This window comes from Canis lupus, chromosome 29, assembly GCF_048164855.1.
Source record: "Canis lupus baileyi chromosome 29, mCanLup2.hap1, whole genome shotgun sequence".
Taxonomy (NCBI): Eukaryota; Metazoa; Chordata; class Mammalia; order Carnivora; family Canidae; genus Canis; species Canis lupus.
In genome coordinates, this window is record NC_132866.1 from 40,259,106 (window position 1) to 40,275,982 (window position 16,877).

Consider the following 16,877-nt stretch of genomic DNA (forward strand, 5'->3'; position numbering starts at 1 on the left):
TTCTAATGTCATGGTAATGTCGACTTCATAAAATAAATTAGGAAGTGTTTCCTCCTCTTCTATTTTCTGGATGAGGTTGTGTATAATTCTTGTTAATTTTTCTTTAAACATTTGCTAGAATTCTTCCCTGAAACTATCTGGGTCTGTGAATTTCTTTTTCGTGGTTTGTAGATTATGAATTCAATTTCCTTAATAGTTATAGAGCTATTCAAAGTATCTATTTCATATTGGATGAGTTGTTACAGTTTCTATTATTTGAGGAATTGGCCCATTGTATCTAAATTACCAGTTTTTTTAAAGACTTTATTTATGAGAGAGAGACAGAGCACACTGCGTGCATGAGCAAGTGCATATACATGAGGGGAGGGGCAAATGGGGAAAGAGAGAATCTCAAGCAGGTTCCCCACTGAGCATGGAGCCCTTCATAGGGCTTGGTCTCACTACCCTTAGATCATGACCTGGCTGACACCAAGAATCAGTTGCTTAACTGATTACATCACCCAGGTGCCCCTAAGTCACCGGGTTTTTATGTGTAGAGTTGTTCATAGTATTCCCTTATGACCCTTCTGATGTCTATAGGATCTGTAGTGATATCTCTGTTTCACTTCTGATATTGGTGTCATCTCTCTTTTTTCCCTTGTCAGTCTTATTAGAGGTTTGTCAGATTGATCAATCTTTTCAAAGAGTTGGATTTTTTTGTTTCACTCATTTTTTCTATTATTTTTCTGTTTTTAACCTCATTGACTTCTGCTCTTGTCTTTATTATTTACTTTCTTCTGTGTGTTCTGGCTTTATTTTGATGTCCTCTTGGTTTCTTCAAGTGAGATATTAGATTACTGTTCAAAGACTTTACCTCTTTCCTTTTTTTTTTTTTTTTTGTATATTTATTCCTCTTTCCTAACATAAGCATTTAGTACTACAAATTGCCCTCTCAGCACTGCTTTAGCTATGTCCCCAAAGTTCTGATATGTATGTTTTCATTTTCACTTAATTAATAAATATTTTTATTTCTCTTGGGACTTCCTCTTTGATCCATGAGTTATGTAGAAGTATCGTTAGTTTCCAAGTGTTTGGGAAATTTCTTGTTATCTTTCTATTGTTGATTCATTGTGATCACACTTTATATGATTGAAGTTATTCTAATTTTGTTGATATTTGATGCAGAATATAGACATCTTGATATATCTTACATAAGTGCTTGAAGAGTTGTATATTCTGCTGGTGTTGAATCCTGTTGCTTGATAGTATGGTTGAATTTTTAAAATTTCCTTACTGATTTTCTGTCTAGTTGTCCTATCAATTGTTGAGAGAGGGCTATTGAAGCTTTAACTACCATGCATCTGTCTATTTTTCCTTTCAGTATTATCAGTTTTTGCTTTATATATTTTACAACTCTATTTTTTGATTATAGGAATTTAGGATTACTGTGTCAATTTGGTGGATTGACTCTTATCATTATGTAATGTAATATAATACCACATAATATCTCTGGGTCTATGATTTTCTTTGTTCTGAAATGTATCTGATTTAAATATAATCACTCTTCTTTCTTTTTGTTAATGTCTGCATGGATTTTTTTTTCATTCTTTTACTTTCTAGCTATCTATATCATATTCAGAGTGAATTTCTTGTAGACAGTTTATGGTTTAATCATTTTCTTAATAGACTTTGCAAACATGTTTTTTAATTGGTTCATATAAGCAGTTCATGTTTAATGTAGTTCTTGATATGTTAGAGCTTTCAGTCTGCCACTTTATATTTTGATTTCTCCTTTTTCTCTGTTTTTCATTTCTCTTTTTCCTACCTTCCTGTGTATTACTGGAACATTTTTTAGAATTCCATTTGATTTGCCTATAGTGGAATTGGATGTACTTTCAACTGTTGCTGTAGGTGTTACATTATATATACATAACACATCACCATCTATTGTTGTCAACATTTTAACACTTTGAGCGAAAAGCAGAAATTGTGTCTCTATGCTCCTTTCCTCTCTTTAATATTTTCTCTACATATATTGAGAACAACTTTAGACATGCTATTTTTTAGCCCCAAACTGTCAAACATGATTTAGAAATCTTAGAGAAGAATAAAAGTCTTTTTTATTGACTCATATTTTTATGAGCTGTGTCAACCATGCTTCGACCTCAGGCTACATGCTGCATCCAGTGGAGGGGGGGGGGTCCCAAGGTCCTCAGGTAGTATGCCTTCATCTCTCCATCTTTCAGGATCTTCTTATGTTTGTTTGTTTTTGTACAATATCTAGGTTTTAAGCTATATTTAGTGAGAAGAAATGGAAGTCTGAAATGAGTTTTTAAGAACCTGGTAGATGGGTGATTTGGAGGAAGCTCTTTGAGGAGAGGGGTATGGGTTACTTAACATCTCTCAGACACACAGCACTGATCCTGGGAGATCCCTGGGGACGAAGATGCCCTGTGGTAAAGGCAGGAGAGGTGACCTCAGCAAAGTGCCTGCTGGGAAATCCCCATGGTCCTTGAACCCTGGGTGGGAGCTGACCTGGCTGTCACACAGATTAGCAGACTTTTTCACTCATTTCCAAATTAAACCACTTGTGTTTCCTCTTTAAAGTCACTGTAAGCATCTCTGTCACATCCAGACCCTCATTTATCCTCCAGAATTGCCTGAATTGCTCCTTTTATTAAATTTGATTCCATTAAATAACGGGCTAATGGTTCTCAGTAAGATGAACTGGCTTGCTCTCTCCTGCTTGTCTGAACAAAACAGATGAGCAGCTGGGGAATTTCTGCCTGGAACCTGGCTGTACCCCCTCAGAAACCCATGCAAACCTTTGGGCCATGCTGTCAAGGGCTTGCTGTCCAGGGGAAGAGGTAAAGGGCCTGGAGCTAGGCTCTTGGGCCGTCCTACGATACTGGGACACATGGACATTGAGGCTTTCTCTTTTGTTAAGCAAATATTGATTTTTATCAGGCTCTGCTATGACACAAAGTCAAGGCCATATCTGAAGGAATTGACATTCTACAGGAAGGACAGTTGCAATGTGGTGTGTTAAGTGCTGAGATGAAGGAAACCTGGAGCGAAATAGAGAAGCGCCTAACCCAAACTAGGGTGTCCAGGAGGGCTTCCTGGAGGAGGAGTTCTACTGAATGAGAGTTGATTACTCCCTGCCTGGCTAAAATCCTTTAACAGCTTCCCACTGTTGCCAGGAGAGACCAAAATGTTTACTGTGTCCACAGGTACCTCTCTTCCAGCCCCATCACATGTCCCATCTTGTGCTTTGGCTTTCCAGCCAAGTGGGATAGGTGTCAAGTTTCCGTCTAGCTTTGAAGCCTTCTTTTCATGTATCATCTGCTCCTTGTGGGATTTGTGCTCAACCTCCCTAGGGCCCTGGGAGATACTCTCTCAGAGAGGTCCTCACAATCCTACTAGCATATCTGTCTTTACGTCTGCCTGTCTGGGAGAGAAGACAGGCGGGATTTATCCAAAGCCACGCTTGCAGGGTCTGCTGGCCTGCAGGCCTCATTGCACACCTTATCCCCACTTCCCCATTGGAGGCAGCATGTGGCCCGAGGTCAGAGGCTGTGGTTGAGGTGTTGGTGTCTGTCATAGCTTGTAGTCGGTCCATGCTTGGCCCCACAGAAAACAAAACAACGTTGAATGGGGATGAGCCAGGGAAGGCTCTGGAGACACTCAGAGAGGGTTCCCGGGCTGACCTTGGAACGCTAAGAACAGAGATCCTCTCACGGTGCAGATGAGCCTAGTCATTGAGCCACACATGGAACATTAAGAAACTACGGTTGACTCAAAGCCACTGTCCCACCTGTGTGCCAGTGTGAGACCCTTTCCTGGAGGCAGGCTGACCCAGGTTCAAACCCCAGGACTCTCCTATTCAGACATGTGACCCTGAGTTGGCCTCTCACCTGCTGGGGCTTCCTGGGAAAAGGAGGCTGAAAGACCCCTGTCCCTACTCTGGCCTTAAAGGATCCCCACGTCATTCATACCTTTATCCAAATGCAAAGAGAATTTTCTTTTCAATCTTGTCATAAAGTGTTTCCAAAGTTCAGGAACAGGGGCAGCACACACTCATAAGGAAGGGGGACTTGTCTGTGCTGGGAGTGAGAGTGGTATGTGCAGGGAGGAAACCCAGCTTTGTGGGGGCCTGGGAACGAGACAGCAAGAGAGGGACTGCTCTTGTTTGAGTGACCAACAGGCATTCCTTGGCAGATAACCAGAAAAATCTCACTTCCTTCCTCCCCTTGGTGAGCTCATCTGGGAGGCATGCCTCAGCATTGGCCAGAAGTACAGCCAGGAAAGTGAGGTGTCGAGCAGAAGGCCAGGTCCTGAAGCCTGCCGCATCCTGGCATTTGGGAGGCCAGGCCAGGCCCTGCCTCCTCCTGCTCCACCCAGAAGATCAGCCAGGCCTTGGGCCCTTGGGAGGGTGAGCTTCCCCCTTGGAAAGATGACCCGTGGGGAATGGACTGCAGGGCTCTGGGGAACAAACAGGGCTGGGCCCTGTGTGGGCGGGTCTCTAACTTTTACATATTTAGACAGTGGCATGATCTCAGCTCTGCAAATGTTACAGCTGCCTTAAAAGAAATGCCTGACACGGACCCTGACACACAGTAGGGCTCAGAGAGACCCTCAGTCCTGGTGGATGGAGGCAGACGGTGTGGCATTGCCAAGGCCCTGGTGCTCTCTCGGGCCTTCCCCGAGGGCCAGGCCAGCTGTCATCCCACAGCCCCCTCCCCCCCCCCCCCCACATGCTTCCCTCAGCTGGTCTCCAAGGACTGCAGAGGAGTAGAGCTTCTCAGAGGCTGAGGAGCACAGTATGAATATTGCATGAATAATAATAACCCCACCACTTAATGGTTATGCAGCGCTTTCCCCTTCCACAATACTTTACCATCATTAATTAGTTATTCTACATTGCTTCCAGCCTCCCCTGCTCTCTGCAAAGGCAGTCTTGCACAGGGGCCTTCCCTGGTCTGAAGCCCCAAGGCTGAGTGTGTGGGCTGCCCCCCACCTGGACTCACACAGCTTTCTGGAGGCCTCCGCTCGGCTCCGTGACTTCTGGTAATGTTGATGGGGAGGACAATCTCCCTTCTGACCTGAGTTCCTGCCCAGAGCTGCTTCCTAGCATGCTCTGCTCCTCACATACCCCGCGGCCTCTGGGACAGCTGAGGACACCCTCTCCAGCGGCTGAGGGCCCCTGGAGGAGAGTCCCCTCCTGCACTTCGGGCTGTGCCCACACACCTTCAGGGCATTCTCGAAGCCCTCTGAGTGTGATTCGGCAGGCTTCCTGTGGCCAGTCCCGGGGCAGAGTGGCCACTGAGCTGGGCGTCATGTCGTGTCTGGTCTTGAGCCACTGGCTAAGCAATGACGGATGGAGACTCACATGTTCTGGTCTAAGGGTCATTCCTCTCCACTCACCATGGAGTCAGGCGTATTAGGCTCCGCGCTCCCGCGGAGACATTCGAAGATGAGCCACCCCCTCAACCAGTGCGTGTAGCGTTAGCTGGGTGTTCCTTCCCGTCCTGCCCTCCCTGGACACCACCACGTACCCCACCAGAGCGGCCTCGGGCTCCCCCTGCTTCCAGAACCTCTGGCTCCCAAACAATTCCAGCAGCAACCCTGCTAGGTGTGACAGCGTGTGATGTCACCACCTGCTGGCCAGCGGGTCTGGGATGCCCGGGGGCGTGGGGGCCGATCCTGCCCCTTTCAGGACCACTCCCCATTCCTGGAGTGCCTTTGGTTCTACCTCGGGCCAAAGCCGGCTCCCTGCCTCCAGCCCCTCCATTAGCCTGGAAAGGTATTGATCAGTTTGGCTTCTGTAGCTGAGTGTTTTAATCCCATTGTGAGAATCTTTAAGAATTAATTAGCAAAGACTGCTTGGGAAAAACAAAGTGGGCACAAGTTTTGGTACTGTCTGGTCAGCCACCAGGATTATTTTCCTCTTAATTATGGTGCTATTTCTGGAAGCTGAAGGCATGTTCCCTTGCCTTTCATAGCCTCGGGTCAACCTCTCTTTCTTTCTGGTGGCCTCTGGATTCTAGTTCCTGCTCAGGGCAGCTGTGTCGCAGCTAGCTGTCCTACCTTCATCCTCTGAAGAACCCTGAGAAGCCTCAGTTTGCCACCCCCCACCCCCTGCTGCTCTCTGAGCTGCCACCTTCTTTCCCAGGCCCGGACTCCTGCTCTGGCTGCATGGCCTTTGCTGGTGCCTTTTCGTCTGCCTGGACACCTTCCCTGCCTGGGCCCATTACATGGCCCCTCTCTTCACTTCTCCTTTTGTTTTTAGTTTAAATACTGCTTACTCCCAGGGTCCCTCTCTGACTCCCCCAGTCTAGGGTGGGCACCCCTTGGTCCTCCTGGCTGGCTGATGGCTGCAGACCTCCATGTATGACAGAGACCCTGGGTGAGGAATTCCCTGCTCAGTGGGCATGTTGGGGCACCAGGGCATATGGCTGGCGGAGCCAGGGGTGCTGAGCTGGATTTAGGGAGCTGATGGTCTGACTCGGTGTGCTCTCTGGCTGTGGACGGAGGCCCCCACCTCACCCCTGAGACATCTTTGCTCTGCTAGCCTTGCCCCTCGGTTTTCCTTTTACTTTGTCTCTCTGGAAGCTGCACGACTCCTGCAGGTGCAGGGTCCCCCTGGGTCTAGGGCCTTCCCGGGGAGGCAGGGGATACCACGGTCCTGTGAGAGGAGCTGGGCCTGGCACTCGGAGGTGACCGCTGCAGTCTGCCCAACAAGATGGGAAGGTGGGATGGAGCCTGAGCAGTGTCAGGAGGTTCCCAGGCTGGTGGACAGGGAGTCAGAGGTTTCTGCACCTCACAACCATGCCAGGGGGAAGGCTTGAGACCCTAACACACAGCCAGCAGCCACAGGGAGAGCTGGTCACCCAGGCTGGCCCAGGGCTCCACTCAGGAGAGGACTGAAGCCTCAACTTGCATTCAGACCTCATGTTGTTTAATTTGCAGCATCAAGCCGCCTCTGGGGGATGAGAGGGACCCCGGCCACTGGCCTGGTCTCTCTGAGAGGTGCACCCGTCCATGAGCCCAGTGGAGGGGAAGGGAGAACGAATGGCGACAGCGCCCAGGCAGCTCGATCACAGGAGCACGCCTGTGTTCCGCCGGACCATGAGGTCCGCTTACATTTCAGGGTGGGGGTGGGCTGGGGACAAATGAGCAGAAGAGGCTGTCTCAGCGAGTCCTTTCTACATGTTAGGGTCTTAAGTCCCCATTTTCAGATAAGAGGAGTGGGGCCCAGGATCAACCCAGGGGTGAAAAACAATCGGACTGCTCCCTTTCCTTCTGCACTTCCAGCCCCTGACGCGATCCTTTCCCCAGTGGGATGCTCGCTGTGCTCTACTTGATCTGGGACCTCGGGCAGCGAAGACAGAAGCGCCCACAGCAGTGGCAGTCATGTGTGTGCCACGTGTGTTCTGTGCGCACCCCATGAGTGTTTCCCGCCTCAGAGTTACAGGAGCAATGGTCACTCATTTCTCCGTGGCCAAACTTGACCTCCTTCTTGAGCCCTCAATATCATTCGGTCCTGGATACTCAGTCTTATCACCCGAAACCACTTCTGGTTTTATGCTCAGGAGATTTGGGGTCACTTCCCAGTTAGTTCAAGGTTCTATCCTCCCAGCTTCTCTCTGCATCTTGCAGGAAAAGAAACTAGTTCCAAGGAACCTCACATATCATCCAGGTCCTAGAGAGAAACTGCTTATCCTGAAGTATATATTCTTTGTGCCACAGCATAAATCTTTGTACCTGCCAGACAGCATAAGGGGAGCGGGAGCAGAGGTGCAACAATGTGACAGGGGTGATCCCAAACACTGAGGAAGGGGACTTCCAGAAGAGGTGGATTTGTACTAAGTCTTACAGGATAAGTAAGAACTTTCCACAGGAACAAGAAAGGCGTTGCATCAGACAGCTCGTGCCAAGGCAGAGGTGCAATGATTGCTTCGCTTGCGGACCCCAGTTGGATTTATCAGAGGTTGTGTTGTAAGCAACTTGTTCACAGCTGGCATTCTCTGCTCCCCTCTCTGCCTTGCCAACCTGATTGCTGGTAATGCTTTATGAAAGACCTGCCACTAAGTCATCAGCGCTCTTCTGATTGTGGATGACCATTCCTTAGCTTGGATAAGATTAAGATAAAGAGAGTGTTTCCTTACTAAGGTGACTGGTAAGTCAAGAAGAGGTGTTGCAGGCACAGCTGGATTCAGGCACTCAAAACCTTTTTGGAAGACTTGGTCTCAGCTTGACCCTCGTCTGTGGGGGCTTCAGTCCCAGCAGGGTCTCTCCTTCCAGTAGGCCACTCTCAGCCCCACAATTACCAAATTCTGGAAGATACTCCTGTTTCCCCATATTTTCCTTGAAGTCCCAGAGTTGTTACTGGCCTGAAATGGATCTCCCGCCCCACCCCTCAAACCAGTCACTGCTGACAGGAAGATGGAATATGCTAATTTACCAGTTAGGGTAAGTCCATGTATTCATCTGGGAGCCTGCCCTCGGGGGAATCACATGGAGATGGTGACCCAAAGGAAAGCCAAGGTACTTCTAGCAGCCAAGGGTCAGGGGAGGTGTGCAGGCCACACAGCAAGTATCCATTCTACATGCTTCCATTCAGACTTCCTCTATCTAGTGGAGACTGAGGTTTCCAGGAAGGTGCTGGCTGTCATCCATGACACTCTGATTTTTCCTTCTGTCTCCCTTGTCACTCCATGAGCTCCTTTATGGGGGACAGGGGTCTTGGGTTGCTCTTGGATGCCCCATCCAGAGCATACTGCAAGCACTTCCTGATAGTGTTAGATGATGGATGCCTGTCTAGGCTCTTGAAGCCCCTTCCTCTGGCTAGGAACGTTAGAATCCTTGAGATCTAAAGTTAGGAGCCTTTCTGCAATATTTAAGTTCTCAGAAGAAAATGACCCGGCATCAATTGACAAATACTTAGGGCAGCTTCTCCTTATTTTTAGTTCAGATACTTATAGAAAGACATCTGAGTGCCCGCACGCCCACCATCCTACAACTGGAACCACATAGCCCGATTCTGCCCAAATAAGGGTGGTGAAGCATTCCAGCTCCTGTTGAGGGCAGGCCCAACAGGTGTCCTGGACAGTACAGGAAGTCTGGACGTCAGGGATGGACTCTCAGTGAGTCAGATTCCAACTGAGATGGGGCAAGGCCATGCTGCACCCGCAGCTCTCTTGTAGGGAGCAACCCTGTTGCTGCCTTTCCCTGAGGGCTGCCCTCTCATGTCCCAGGGGAGGGGACCCTGGAAGCCTCAAGGTCTTAGGACCATTTACTCTTATAGGAGGCTTCTATCCTGTTTGGAAATCACTTGCGGAAGCAGGCTGTGCTCTACATGACTGGGGAGGAGGGGCTGCAGAGAGGAGGGCTGGAGACAGGCTCTTTTTTTTTTTTTTAATTGTAATTTTAAGAACCATTATTTTTTAAATAAATTTATTTTTTATTGGTGTTCAATTTGTCAACATACAGAATAACACCCAGTGCTCATCCTGTCAAGTGCCCCCCTCAGTGCCCCTCACCCAGTCACCCCCACCCCCCGCCCTCCTCCCCTTCCACCACCCCTAGTTCGTTTCCCAGAGTTAGGAGTCTTTATGTTCTGTCTCCCTTTCTGATATTTCCCACTTATTTTTTCTCCTTTCCCCTTTATTCCCATTCACTATTTTTTATATTCCCCCAATGAAGGAGACCATATAATGTTTGTCCTTCTCCGATTGACTTACTCCACTCAGCATAATACCCTCCAGTTCCATCCATGTTGAAGCAAATGGTGGGTATTTGTCGTTTCTAATGGAGACAGGCTCTTTCGGGAGGGATAGAATAGCACCCTTGGGCAGCAGCATGTTCAAAGGGGGCATGCAGAGGACACAGGTACTCTAGCCTCAGATCCTGTACTTACAGGTGCCTTTGTGCACCTGAAGAAAAGGCACCATCCCCAGACAGGTGTAGCCTAGGTGTCTCTCTGGGCACACAGGGAGACTATGAGGGTGGAGACCCAAGTAGAGGCAGCCCTCTGCTCTCTGCGCTGCAGCAGCCAGGGCTGGGCTCTGGGACCTCTGCTCCTGTCCCTGTCCCCAGTGCCTGGTTCAGTATGGGCACTTTTTTTTTTTTAAAGATTTTATTTATTCATAGAGACAGAGAGAGAGAGAGAGAGAGAGAGAGAGAGAGAGGGGCAGAGACACAGGCAGAGGGAGAAGCAGGCTCCATACAGGAAGCCTGATGCGGGACTCCATCCTGGGTCCCCAGGATCACACCCCAGGCTGTAGGCTGTGCTAAACCACTGCGCCACCAGGGCTGCCCCAGTATGGGCACTTTGAGGAGTGCTGACAGTCAAGTTAGGTTTGGTCAGCACGGTGCCCACTCTCCCCTGAGCTGGAGAGTCTGTCCTCTGGTTGCTAAGCTTCTGCCTTCTGTTTGCAAGAGAACTCAGAGAATCCCAGCAGGGAACATGCCCTGTGACTTCCTCCTGGGGCTCTTACAGACCTGAATGCAGGAGTACACTGGAGCCCTCCCCCCCCCGCCCCCCGCTGTGCTGCTAGGGCCATCCATCCTCCAGCTACTTTGCAGAACCAGGGGAAATTAGCACTGGGGCTTCGCAGAGGGTCTATGGGCCAGGAGGGACTCCTCCAGCTCAAGACCCTGGTATGGGGGGGAAGGGGTCGGCTGAGCTCACATGCTTGTGACTGATCCTCACCCAGGGGCTTATTAGAGCACAGGGCAGAGAAGGAGTGCAGGGGGAAGGCTGCAAGGAGGGAGTTCCCTCCCCAAGGAGGGGAAAGGCTGCCGCCGAGTGGCCATCTGGCCGGCTAGCAGGAATTACTGGGAAGGATGTGTCCACCGCCCAATTTTGTCTGCCTGCAGTTGGAAAGGTGATCCCACGGAGGGCACTCACTCAGTCCCTGGCCTAGGACATGGTGGGAGACCCTGAAGCCCAGAGCGCCTGTCCGGGGCCAGGGACCAGGAGCAGCCTCGGGGCTTGGAGCCAACACAGAATGAAACGTTATGATGATTCCTTTCCCACTGAACACATGCAGAACAAGATGTCCTCTGTAGAGTGTCAACCAACATGTCACCCAGGCAGCATTGTCTGTAGTCAGCAGATGTGGTTTTGGGCTGTCATTCAGTCCCCAATAGGTGGGGAATTGGGAGGTCAACTTGTGTCAGAGCTAAGCTGGGGAAGATCTGGCCCCTCCCAGTGAAGTCACCCACTCCCTTTAAGAAGCAGGGGTAGTGGCACTTCCTGCTTCTGCCTTTGCCTGGAAGCTTGTACCTAGAACCAGGCTTGAGTCTCATCATCCACCCACTCCAGCCCAAGCCCCTCCACCCCTTGACCTCGCGGCTTGTGGCATCCTTTTGTTAGCTTCCTTGGACTCGAGTTTGCAGGGCATCACAGGTTCTCAGTGCAAATGGCATGGCTCAGACCCTGGCCCTGCCATGTTCCACTTCCCTTGGCTTTTGGGCACATTATCCAGTCTTCAGTGCCTCTGGTTCCTCATTCATCACACGGAGATGATAATAGCACCCATCTCTCACAGCTGTTACTGCGAGTGGGAAGTGCATTCATGCAAGTGCCGCACCCAGTATCGCCTCGAAGTAAGTGCCCAGTTATTGGGCGCCTTTGCCTGCAAGGCCTACAGCTCTGCCCTAGTTCTTCAACAGCCAGTCTGCAGGGACTGTGGTCCCAGCCTGAGCCCCATTTCCTGATAGAAGCTTTCGAGCCCTGGCCAGAAGAGTGAGACACCCCTGCAGCATGCTCCATTACCACCATTTGTTTGGCAAATGTCCATTAACACCTCCTTCGTGCCAGATGCCGTGTCAAATGCTGGGCGTGGAGCACTCCACGTGTTAACAATGTCACAGAGCACTGCTGTAACAGAGCACAGGGCAGAGAACCTAAGAGCTTCTCAGCTCTTCATCCATCAGCTGCATCTTCTGTGCTGTGCATGCCCCGTGGAGTGCTGAGACCCCGTGAAAGAGCTGGCTAGACTGAACTTGATGGAACCCTGCTCTCAGTGTGGGTGTGGAGGAGGTCCCGCTGAGGCCCCAGAACACTCTGCCTCTCGTTCCTGAGGCTGGAGGCCAGGTGGGAGAGGTGCCTGTGCCAGGCCTTTCAAGACTTGTGGGAGATAGTGGTTGGAGAGGGGGCTTTGGCCCTTGACCCCTAGTCCCATCACAGCCACCAATTTTGTTCCAACCAGACTCTGGGTTTTCTTCCTTTGCAGATATTGGAGGAGCTCAAGTATTAGCAACGGGCAAGTCTGCTGGGGCAGAAATTGGTAGGTGGCTGCCCAGCTTCCTGTGAGCTGGACTCAGGGAACAGGAGGGGGCACTCCAGGAGGCAGGGGCAGGTGGGGGTGTGCTGGGAGTGGGGCTGGCTTCCTGCCAGTCATCACAGAGCAGGGGCTGCACTCACTTCGAGACCTGCCAGGGAGCTAACACAGCTTGACCCCAAGGGTGTGGACCTGCTTGAGAGCCTCTCTTCAAAGGCCACATGAGTCATCAGGACCACCTTTGTCTGCTCTCTGTAAGAGTGGCTCCGGTGCCCACAGCACCCTGCACTCTGCGGTGCCTCCAGGCCCTCCTTCCACCTGCACCCTCAGCTTCTCTCCACCTCAGGGGCTCACCCCAGCAGGCATGATGCAGGCTGCAGACGGGTCTAGACATCTCCATCCCTTCTCCTCTGGGAAGGCTCCGGGCTCCCATGGCAGCCCAGCCTGCACCGTTGTTACCTATGGTATTAGGGTGAGCTCCTGGGCACCAGCTCACTGTAGGGCCCTCAGGATGGAGTCAGATCTTTCCCTTTCCCTTCTGTGCTCACCACAGAGCAGGTGGGCAATTAGCACATACACGATCAATGAACTAATGTGAAGGTCAGTGAGGTAGGGCTATGAGAGGCGGAGAAGTGAGCCACCAGCTGCCAGGAAATGATCCCCACAACCCAAGAAGCAGGATCTTGTTCCAAGAGGAGGGATGGGGTGGGGGCGCGGGCAGGGCGCCAGTGTGCCCCTGGGCTTCAGCGGATTGCAGCGCAGAATTTTAGAGTGACTTTGAACGTCACCCCGGATGTGAAGGGAGCTGTAGAAGACCTCGGCAGGGTTTGACGGACGCGGGCGCCCATTGTGCAATTTCTCCCCGCCCCACAGACATCAAGTACGCCGTCATCGGGGCGGCTCTAGGTGGAGCCATAGCGGCCGTCTTCCTGGCCCTGAAGGTCTGCATGATCAAGAAGCATTTGTTTGACATCGACTCCTCCAACTTGAGAAGCACAACCCCGGGCTTCAGGGGTAAGGGGGCAGTGACCCGCAGCCTGGCTGCAGCCTGCCCAGACCAGGAGATTCCCCTCAGGCCCTCTGAAACTTAGCTGGAGAAAGACGGACCGGCAGGATCGAAGAGAAACACAGAGACCTCTCTATGTCTCTGTCCCTCCCTCACCCTCCCTTCTTCTCTCTCTCTCTCTTTCTCTGTACTTTTCCATTCCTAAGAATCAGATTTCTTGGAGAAAGGTGGGGAAGGAAGGTGAGTTGGCTTCAGCCAGAAAGATCTATTCCCGTATCCAAAAATGTGACCAGATCAAATTGATCCCAAGAGGTGACGAGGCTGAGTGCATGGCGGAGGTGCTGTAAACTCCGGTTATATGGGCTGAATTGCTTTTTTGTCATAAACCGGGCAGGTTCTACTCGGAGCGGTGCCATGTCCTCTTGGTCCAAGCAGAGCTTACATGAACCCTGGCTTGGCTCTGGGTATCCTGTGGCAACTGTAGGGAAATACAACCCACAGTCAGTTTGTGAGTTTTGATAGCAAAATACGACATTGATTTGCATCCCCTTTCTCTCAAGATGGGATGGGACTTGGCAAAACTCATTCCCAGTCCTGGAAGCCTGCTTAATGGGATAATGATGGAGCTTTCCATGAAATTTTCCTGAGGATGAGGAGGAAGGAGCCTCTCTGTGTCTTTGGAAAATGTGGTTGTTATCTGCAAAGATATGCAGAAGGATAGTCTGGGGTGGGGAGAGGAGGCGTAGCCCTCAGAGCTTCCCGAGATGCCAGCATGTCCAATTATGCAAAGGGTTTAATTGGTCATGGGAGTTTGCTTACCATTATTTTCCCTACGAATAGGAGGGGAGAAGAAACAGCCTCTTCATCACACAGTGGGAGACATGCTGGATCCCTTTAGACCAAGAGGGCCCAGGAGCAGCAAGGGAAGGGGATGAGGAGGAGTGATGGGGATAAGAGGGCTCCAGGGAAGACTCAGTTCCACTTATGTGCCCAGCTAAGCGGGCTCAGTGAGGGGACCTAGATGGAGAAGCGCCAACAGAGCCAAAGGAGAAGGATGAAGAACAGCCACTCAAGACCACCACCCCAGTGGTCCCGACCCAGGGAGGCTCTCAGAGTTAATTGAGTCAGGTTGGGTCTGACTCGCACCTTAGCGGGCACTGAGCGGGTCACATGATCACAGTGTCTCCTTTCTAATGCCCTGCTTTCTCTGTGTAGACACTGTCACCCTGAAGAAGAGAGTCCCAAGGTAAGGTCACTACCGTGGTAAGTGAGGGGTATTATTTTTCCTGCTGTTTTATTCATCGTGCTTCCTTGCCTGCCATCTGAGCTCTTCTCTCCACTCCAAAATGCTTCCTAGAAGACTAGAACACACTCTTCTCTTCTTCGGTTCAGTAGGCAGGAGTCATGAGTGGGGGGCCACAAGGCACATTAGCCAAAGGGGGCTTGAACCTGTTTCTGCATACCCTCAGTTACATTCTGCCCCACCTCCCACACAGAACCCCTAAGTACATTCCCCCCAGCACTCAGAATGAGGTCCTTAGCCCCTGCCATGACCCACTTGAGAAGCCCATATGGTCTGCTCTGGGCTACCTGACTTCCCTGCTGGCAATGAGCCATGCTGGTCTTCTGCACAAAGACTATGTCCTCTGAGGACAGTCCTGCCTCAGGACCTCTGCACTTGCTGTTTTCTGTCATAGGGAATGCTCTTCTCCCAGATAGCTGCAAGCTCTGCCCTTCATTTTCTTCATATCTCTTCTTCAAGGCCACCATTTCATTGTACATGGCCTGTTTAAAATAGAAACCCTTCCCCTGATCATTATCTTCCCCTTACCTAGTTTTATTTTTCTTTATATTACTTTCCATCACTGACATTATGTGATATATTTATCTATTTCTTTTTATGGTTTTCCCCCCAAAGTGTAAGGTCCTTGAGGGTGGGATCTTTCTTTTCATCTTTGTAGCCCTGGCATTTAGCACTGTACCCAGAACAGAGTGGGTGCTTTTGAATGAATGAATGAATGAATGAATGGGTGATATGGCATGGAGCAGGTGCTGAGGATTAAAGGAAGACAGGCTCCCTTTCAGTCTGCAAGGGAGACAGACACATCCTGGGTGCTCATTGCACAGGATTGGGGTCAGGGGAGTGCTATGACACAGCTAAGCCCGTGTTGCCTTGTGCCTGGGCGATGCAGAGGGGTGCATGTTCCAGCTGGGAAGCGGGTTGTCTGGAGGTGCAAGCAGCACTGCGATTGCATGTGGACGGATGGGAAGAAGTTCTCTGCGGGAAGAAAGAGAAGTGTACACAAGCAGAAGGCCCCCTGATGGGTGCCCCTGTGCACATCCAGGGACCAAGCATTCCATGTAACGGAGCAGAGGCTTCACATGAAGGTCTGCAGAGGAGGCTGGGGAGGTGGGTAGTTTTAGTCAGGGTCTTGTATGCTAAGTGAAGGAATCTGAACCCTATCCTGAAACTTCTGGTCAGTCACCGATGGATTCTAGGCAGCAGAGGGATGGAATATCTTTTATGCTGTAGTAGCATGAAGGGGGGACCCCACTGGAGACAGGCAGGCCTGCCGGGGAGATCTTAGAGGGATTCAGACCTGCTGCAAGGCCCTGCTGGAGGCGGTGGGCTCAGGACCTGGCAGCTGAGTGAAGGTGCAACCAGCAGGAGGGAGGAATCCAGAAGAGTGTATCGACTGTGGGAGTGGGGAGGCCCCAGCAGGGGAAGTAGGTGGTGGGACAGGTTTGGGCAATGGGCAATGGGCTGTGGGACTGAGATGGGAACTCCTTTTTTAAACACAGTGCATCTGAGGCTTCTGCAGACTTCCAAGTAGAGGGGGTGCTCAGTAAGGGTTGGCATGCAGACAGAGGTCTGGGCTGAGTGGGGTGGTGGGTTTTAGAAGGGACCTGGAGCATGGACTCGCCTCCATTTCCTCCCTGGGACTCACTAAATGCTGTGGCCTGTGCATGGAAGAAGTGGTGGATTTGTGAGTGAACAGAGAGATGAGACAGATGCACGGCATGCTGTCATCAGGGTGATGCCCTGGGGCTGAGCTGGAAACGGATTTTCTCCAGAAGTTCACTTCCTTGAGGATCTCCCCTCCTTCAGATGTCCTGGCTTCCAGGCCCTAGAGGGTGTTTCATCAACTCGGCCTCCAACCATTGCCCCTCTTCTTCTCTGACTCTTACTGTCTCTCTCTCTCTCTCTGTCCCATCCTCTCCCCCCACGCCCCCAACCGGAGCTGTTTGGCCGCCCCACAGGGGCCTGGGCTGGGGGTGAGGAGTGTGATTATGGAGGCCAGGGATGTCGCCCTCCTACCACGTTAGAGGAGCCCTTCTTGGCACGGATCACACCAGCTCCTCCACAAACGGATTGCTAAGAAGGGAGGCACAGTTCAAGTTTCCAAAGCTAACACTAGATGGAGTCAGGCTGAGTCAGGAAGAAGTTAGACCGAAAAGAAAAAATCTAAGAATTGGCAAGCTGTTCTCCTAGAGCGAAACTTCTCATGTGCTTTTTGTCACAGGGAATGATTTAATGAACATCCGATTCTTCTGTTTTGCAGGTCAAAGCTCCATTTCTCCGAGAGGTGAGCTGTAAG

The 16,877-nt window shown here is 50.8% G+C and overlaps 1 protein-coding gene across 4 annotated transcripts in view; it reads left to right on the forward strand.

Moving 5' to 3' along the window:
• TMEM273 (transmembrane protein 273) overlaps positions 1-16,877 on the forward strand; it is a 58,715-nt gene that overhangs the window by 14,617 nt on the left and 27,221 nt on the right. For 3 of the 4 annotated variants that reach the window (XR_012020963.1, XM_072806339.1, XM_072806340.1), the window contains exons 2-5: positions 12,225-12,278; positions 13,146-13,286; positions 14,494-14,524; positions 16,842-16,865. Coding sequence is in view for 3 of the 4 variants with exons in the window: in XM_072806339.1 (XP_072662440.1) it covers positions 12,225-12,278; positions 13,146-13,286; positions 14,494-14,524; positions 16,842-16,865 (250 nt within the window). In the remaining variant the exon portion in view is untranslated. The remainder of the gene's footprint in view (positions 1-12,224; positions 12,279-13,145; positions 13,287-14,493; positions 14,525-16,841; positions 16,866-16,877) is intronic. The other variant, XM_072806341.1, reaches the window with a different exon arrangement.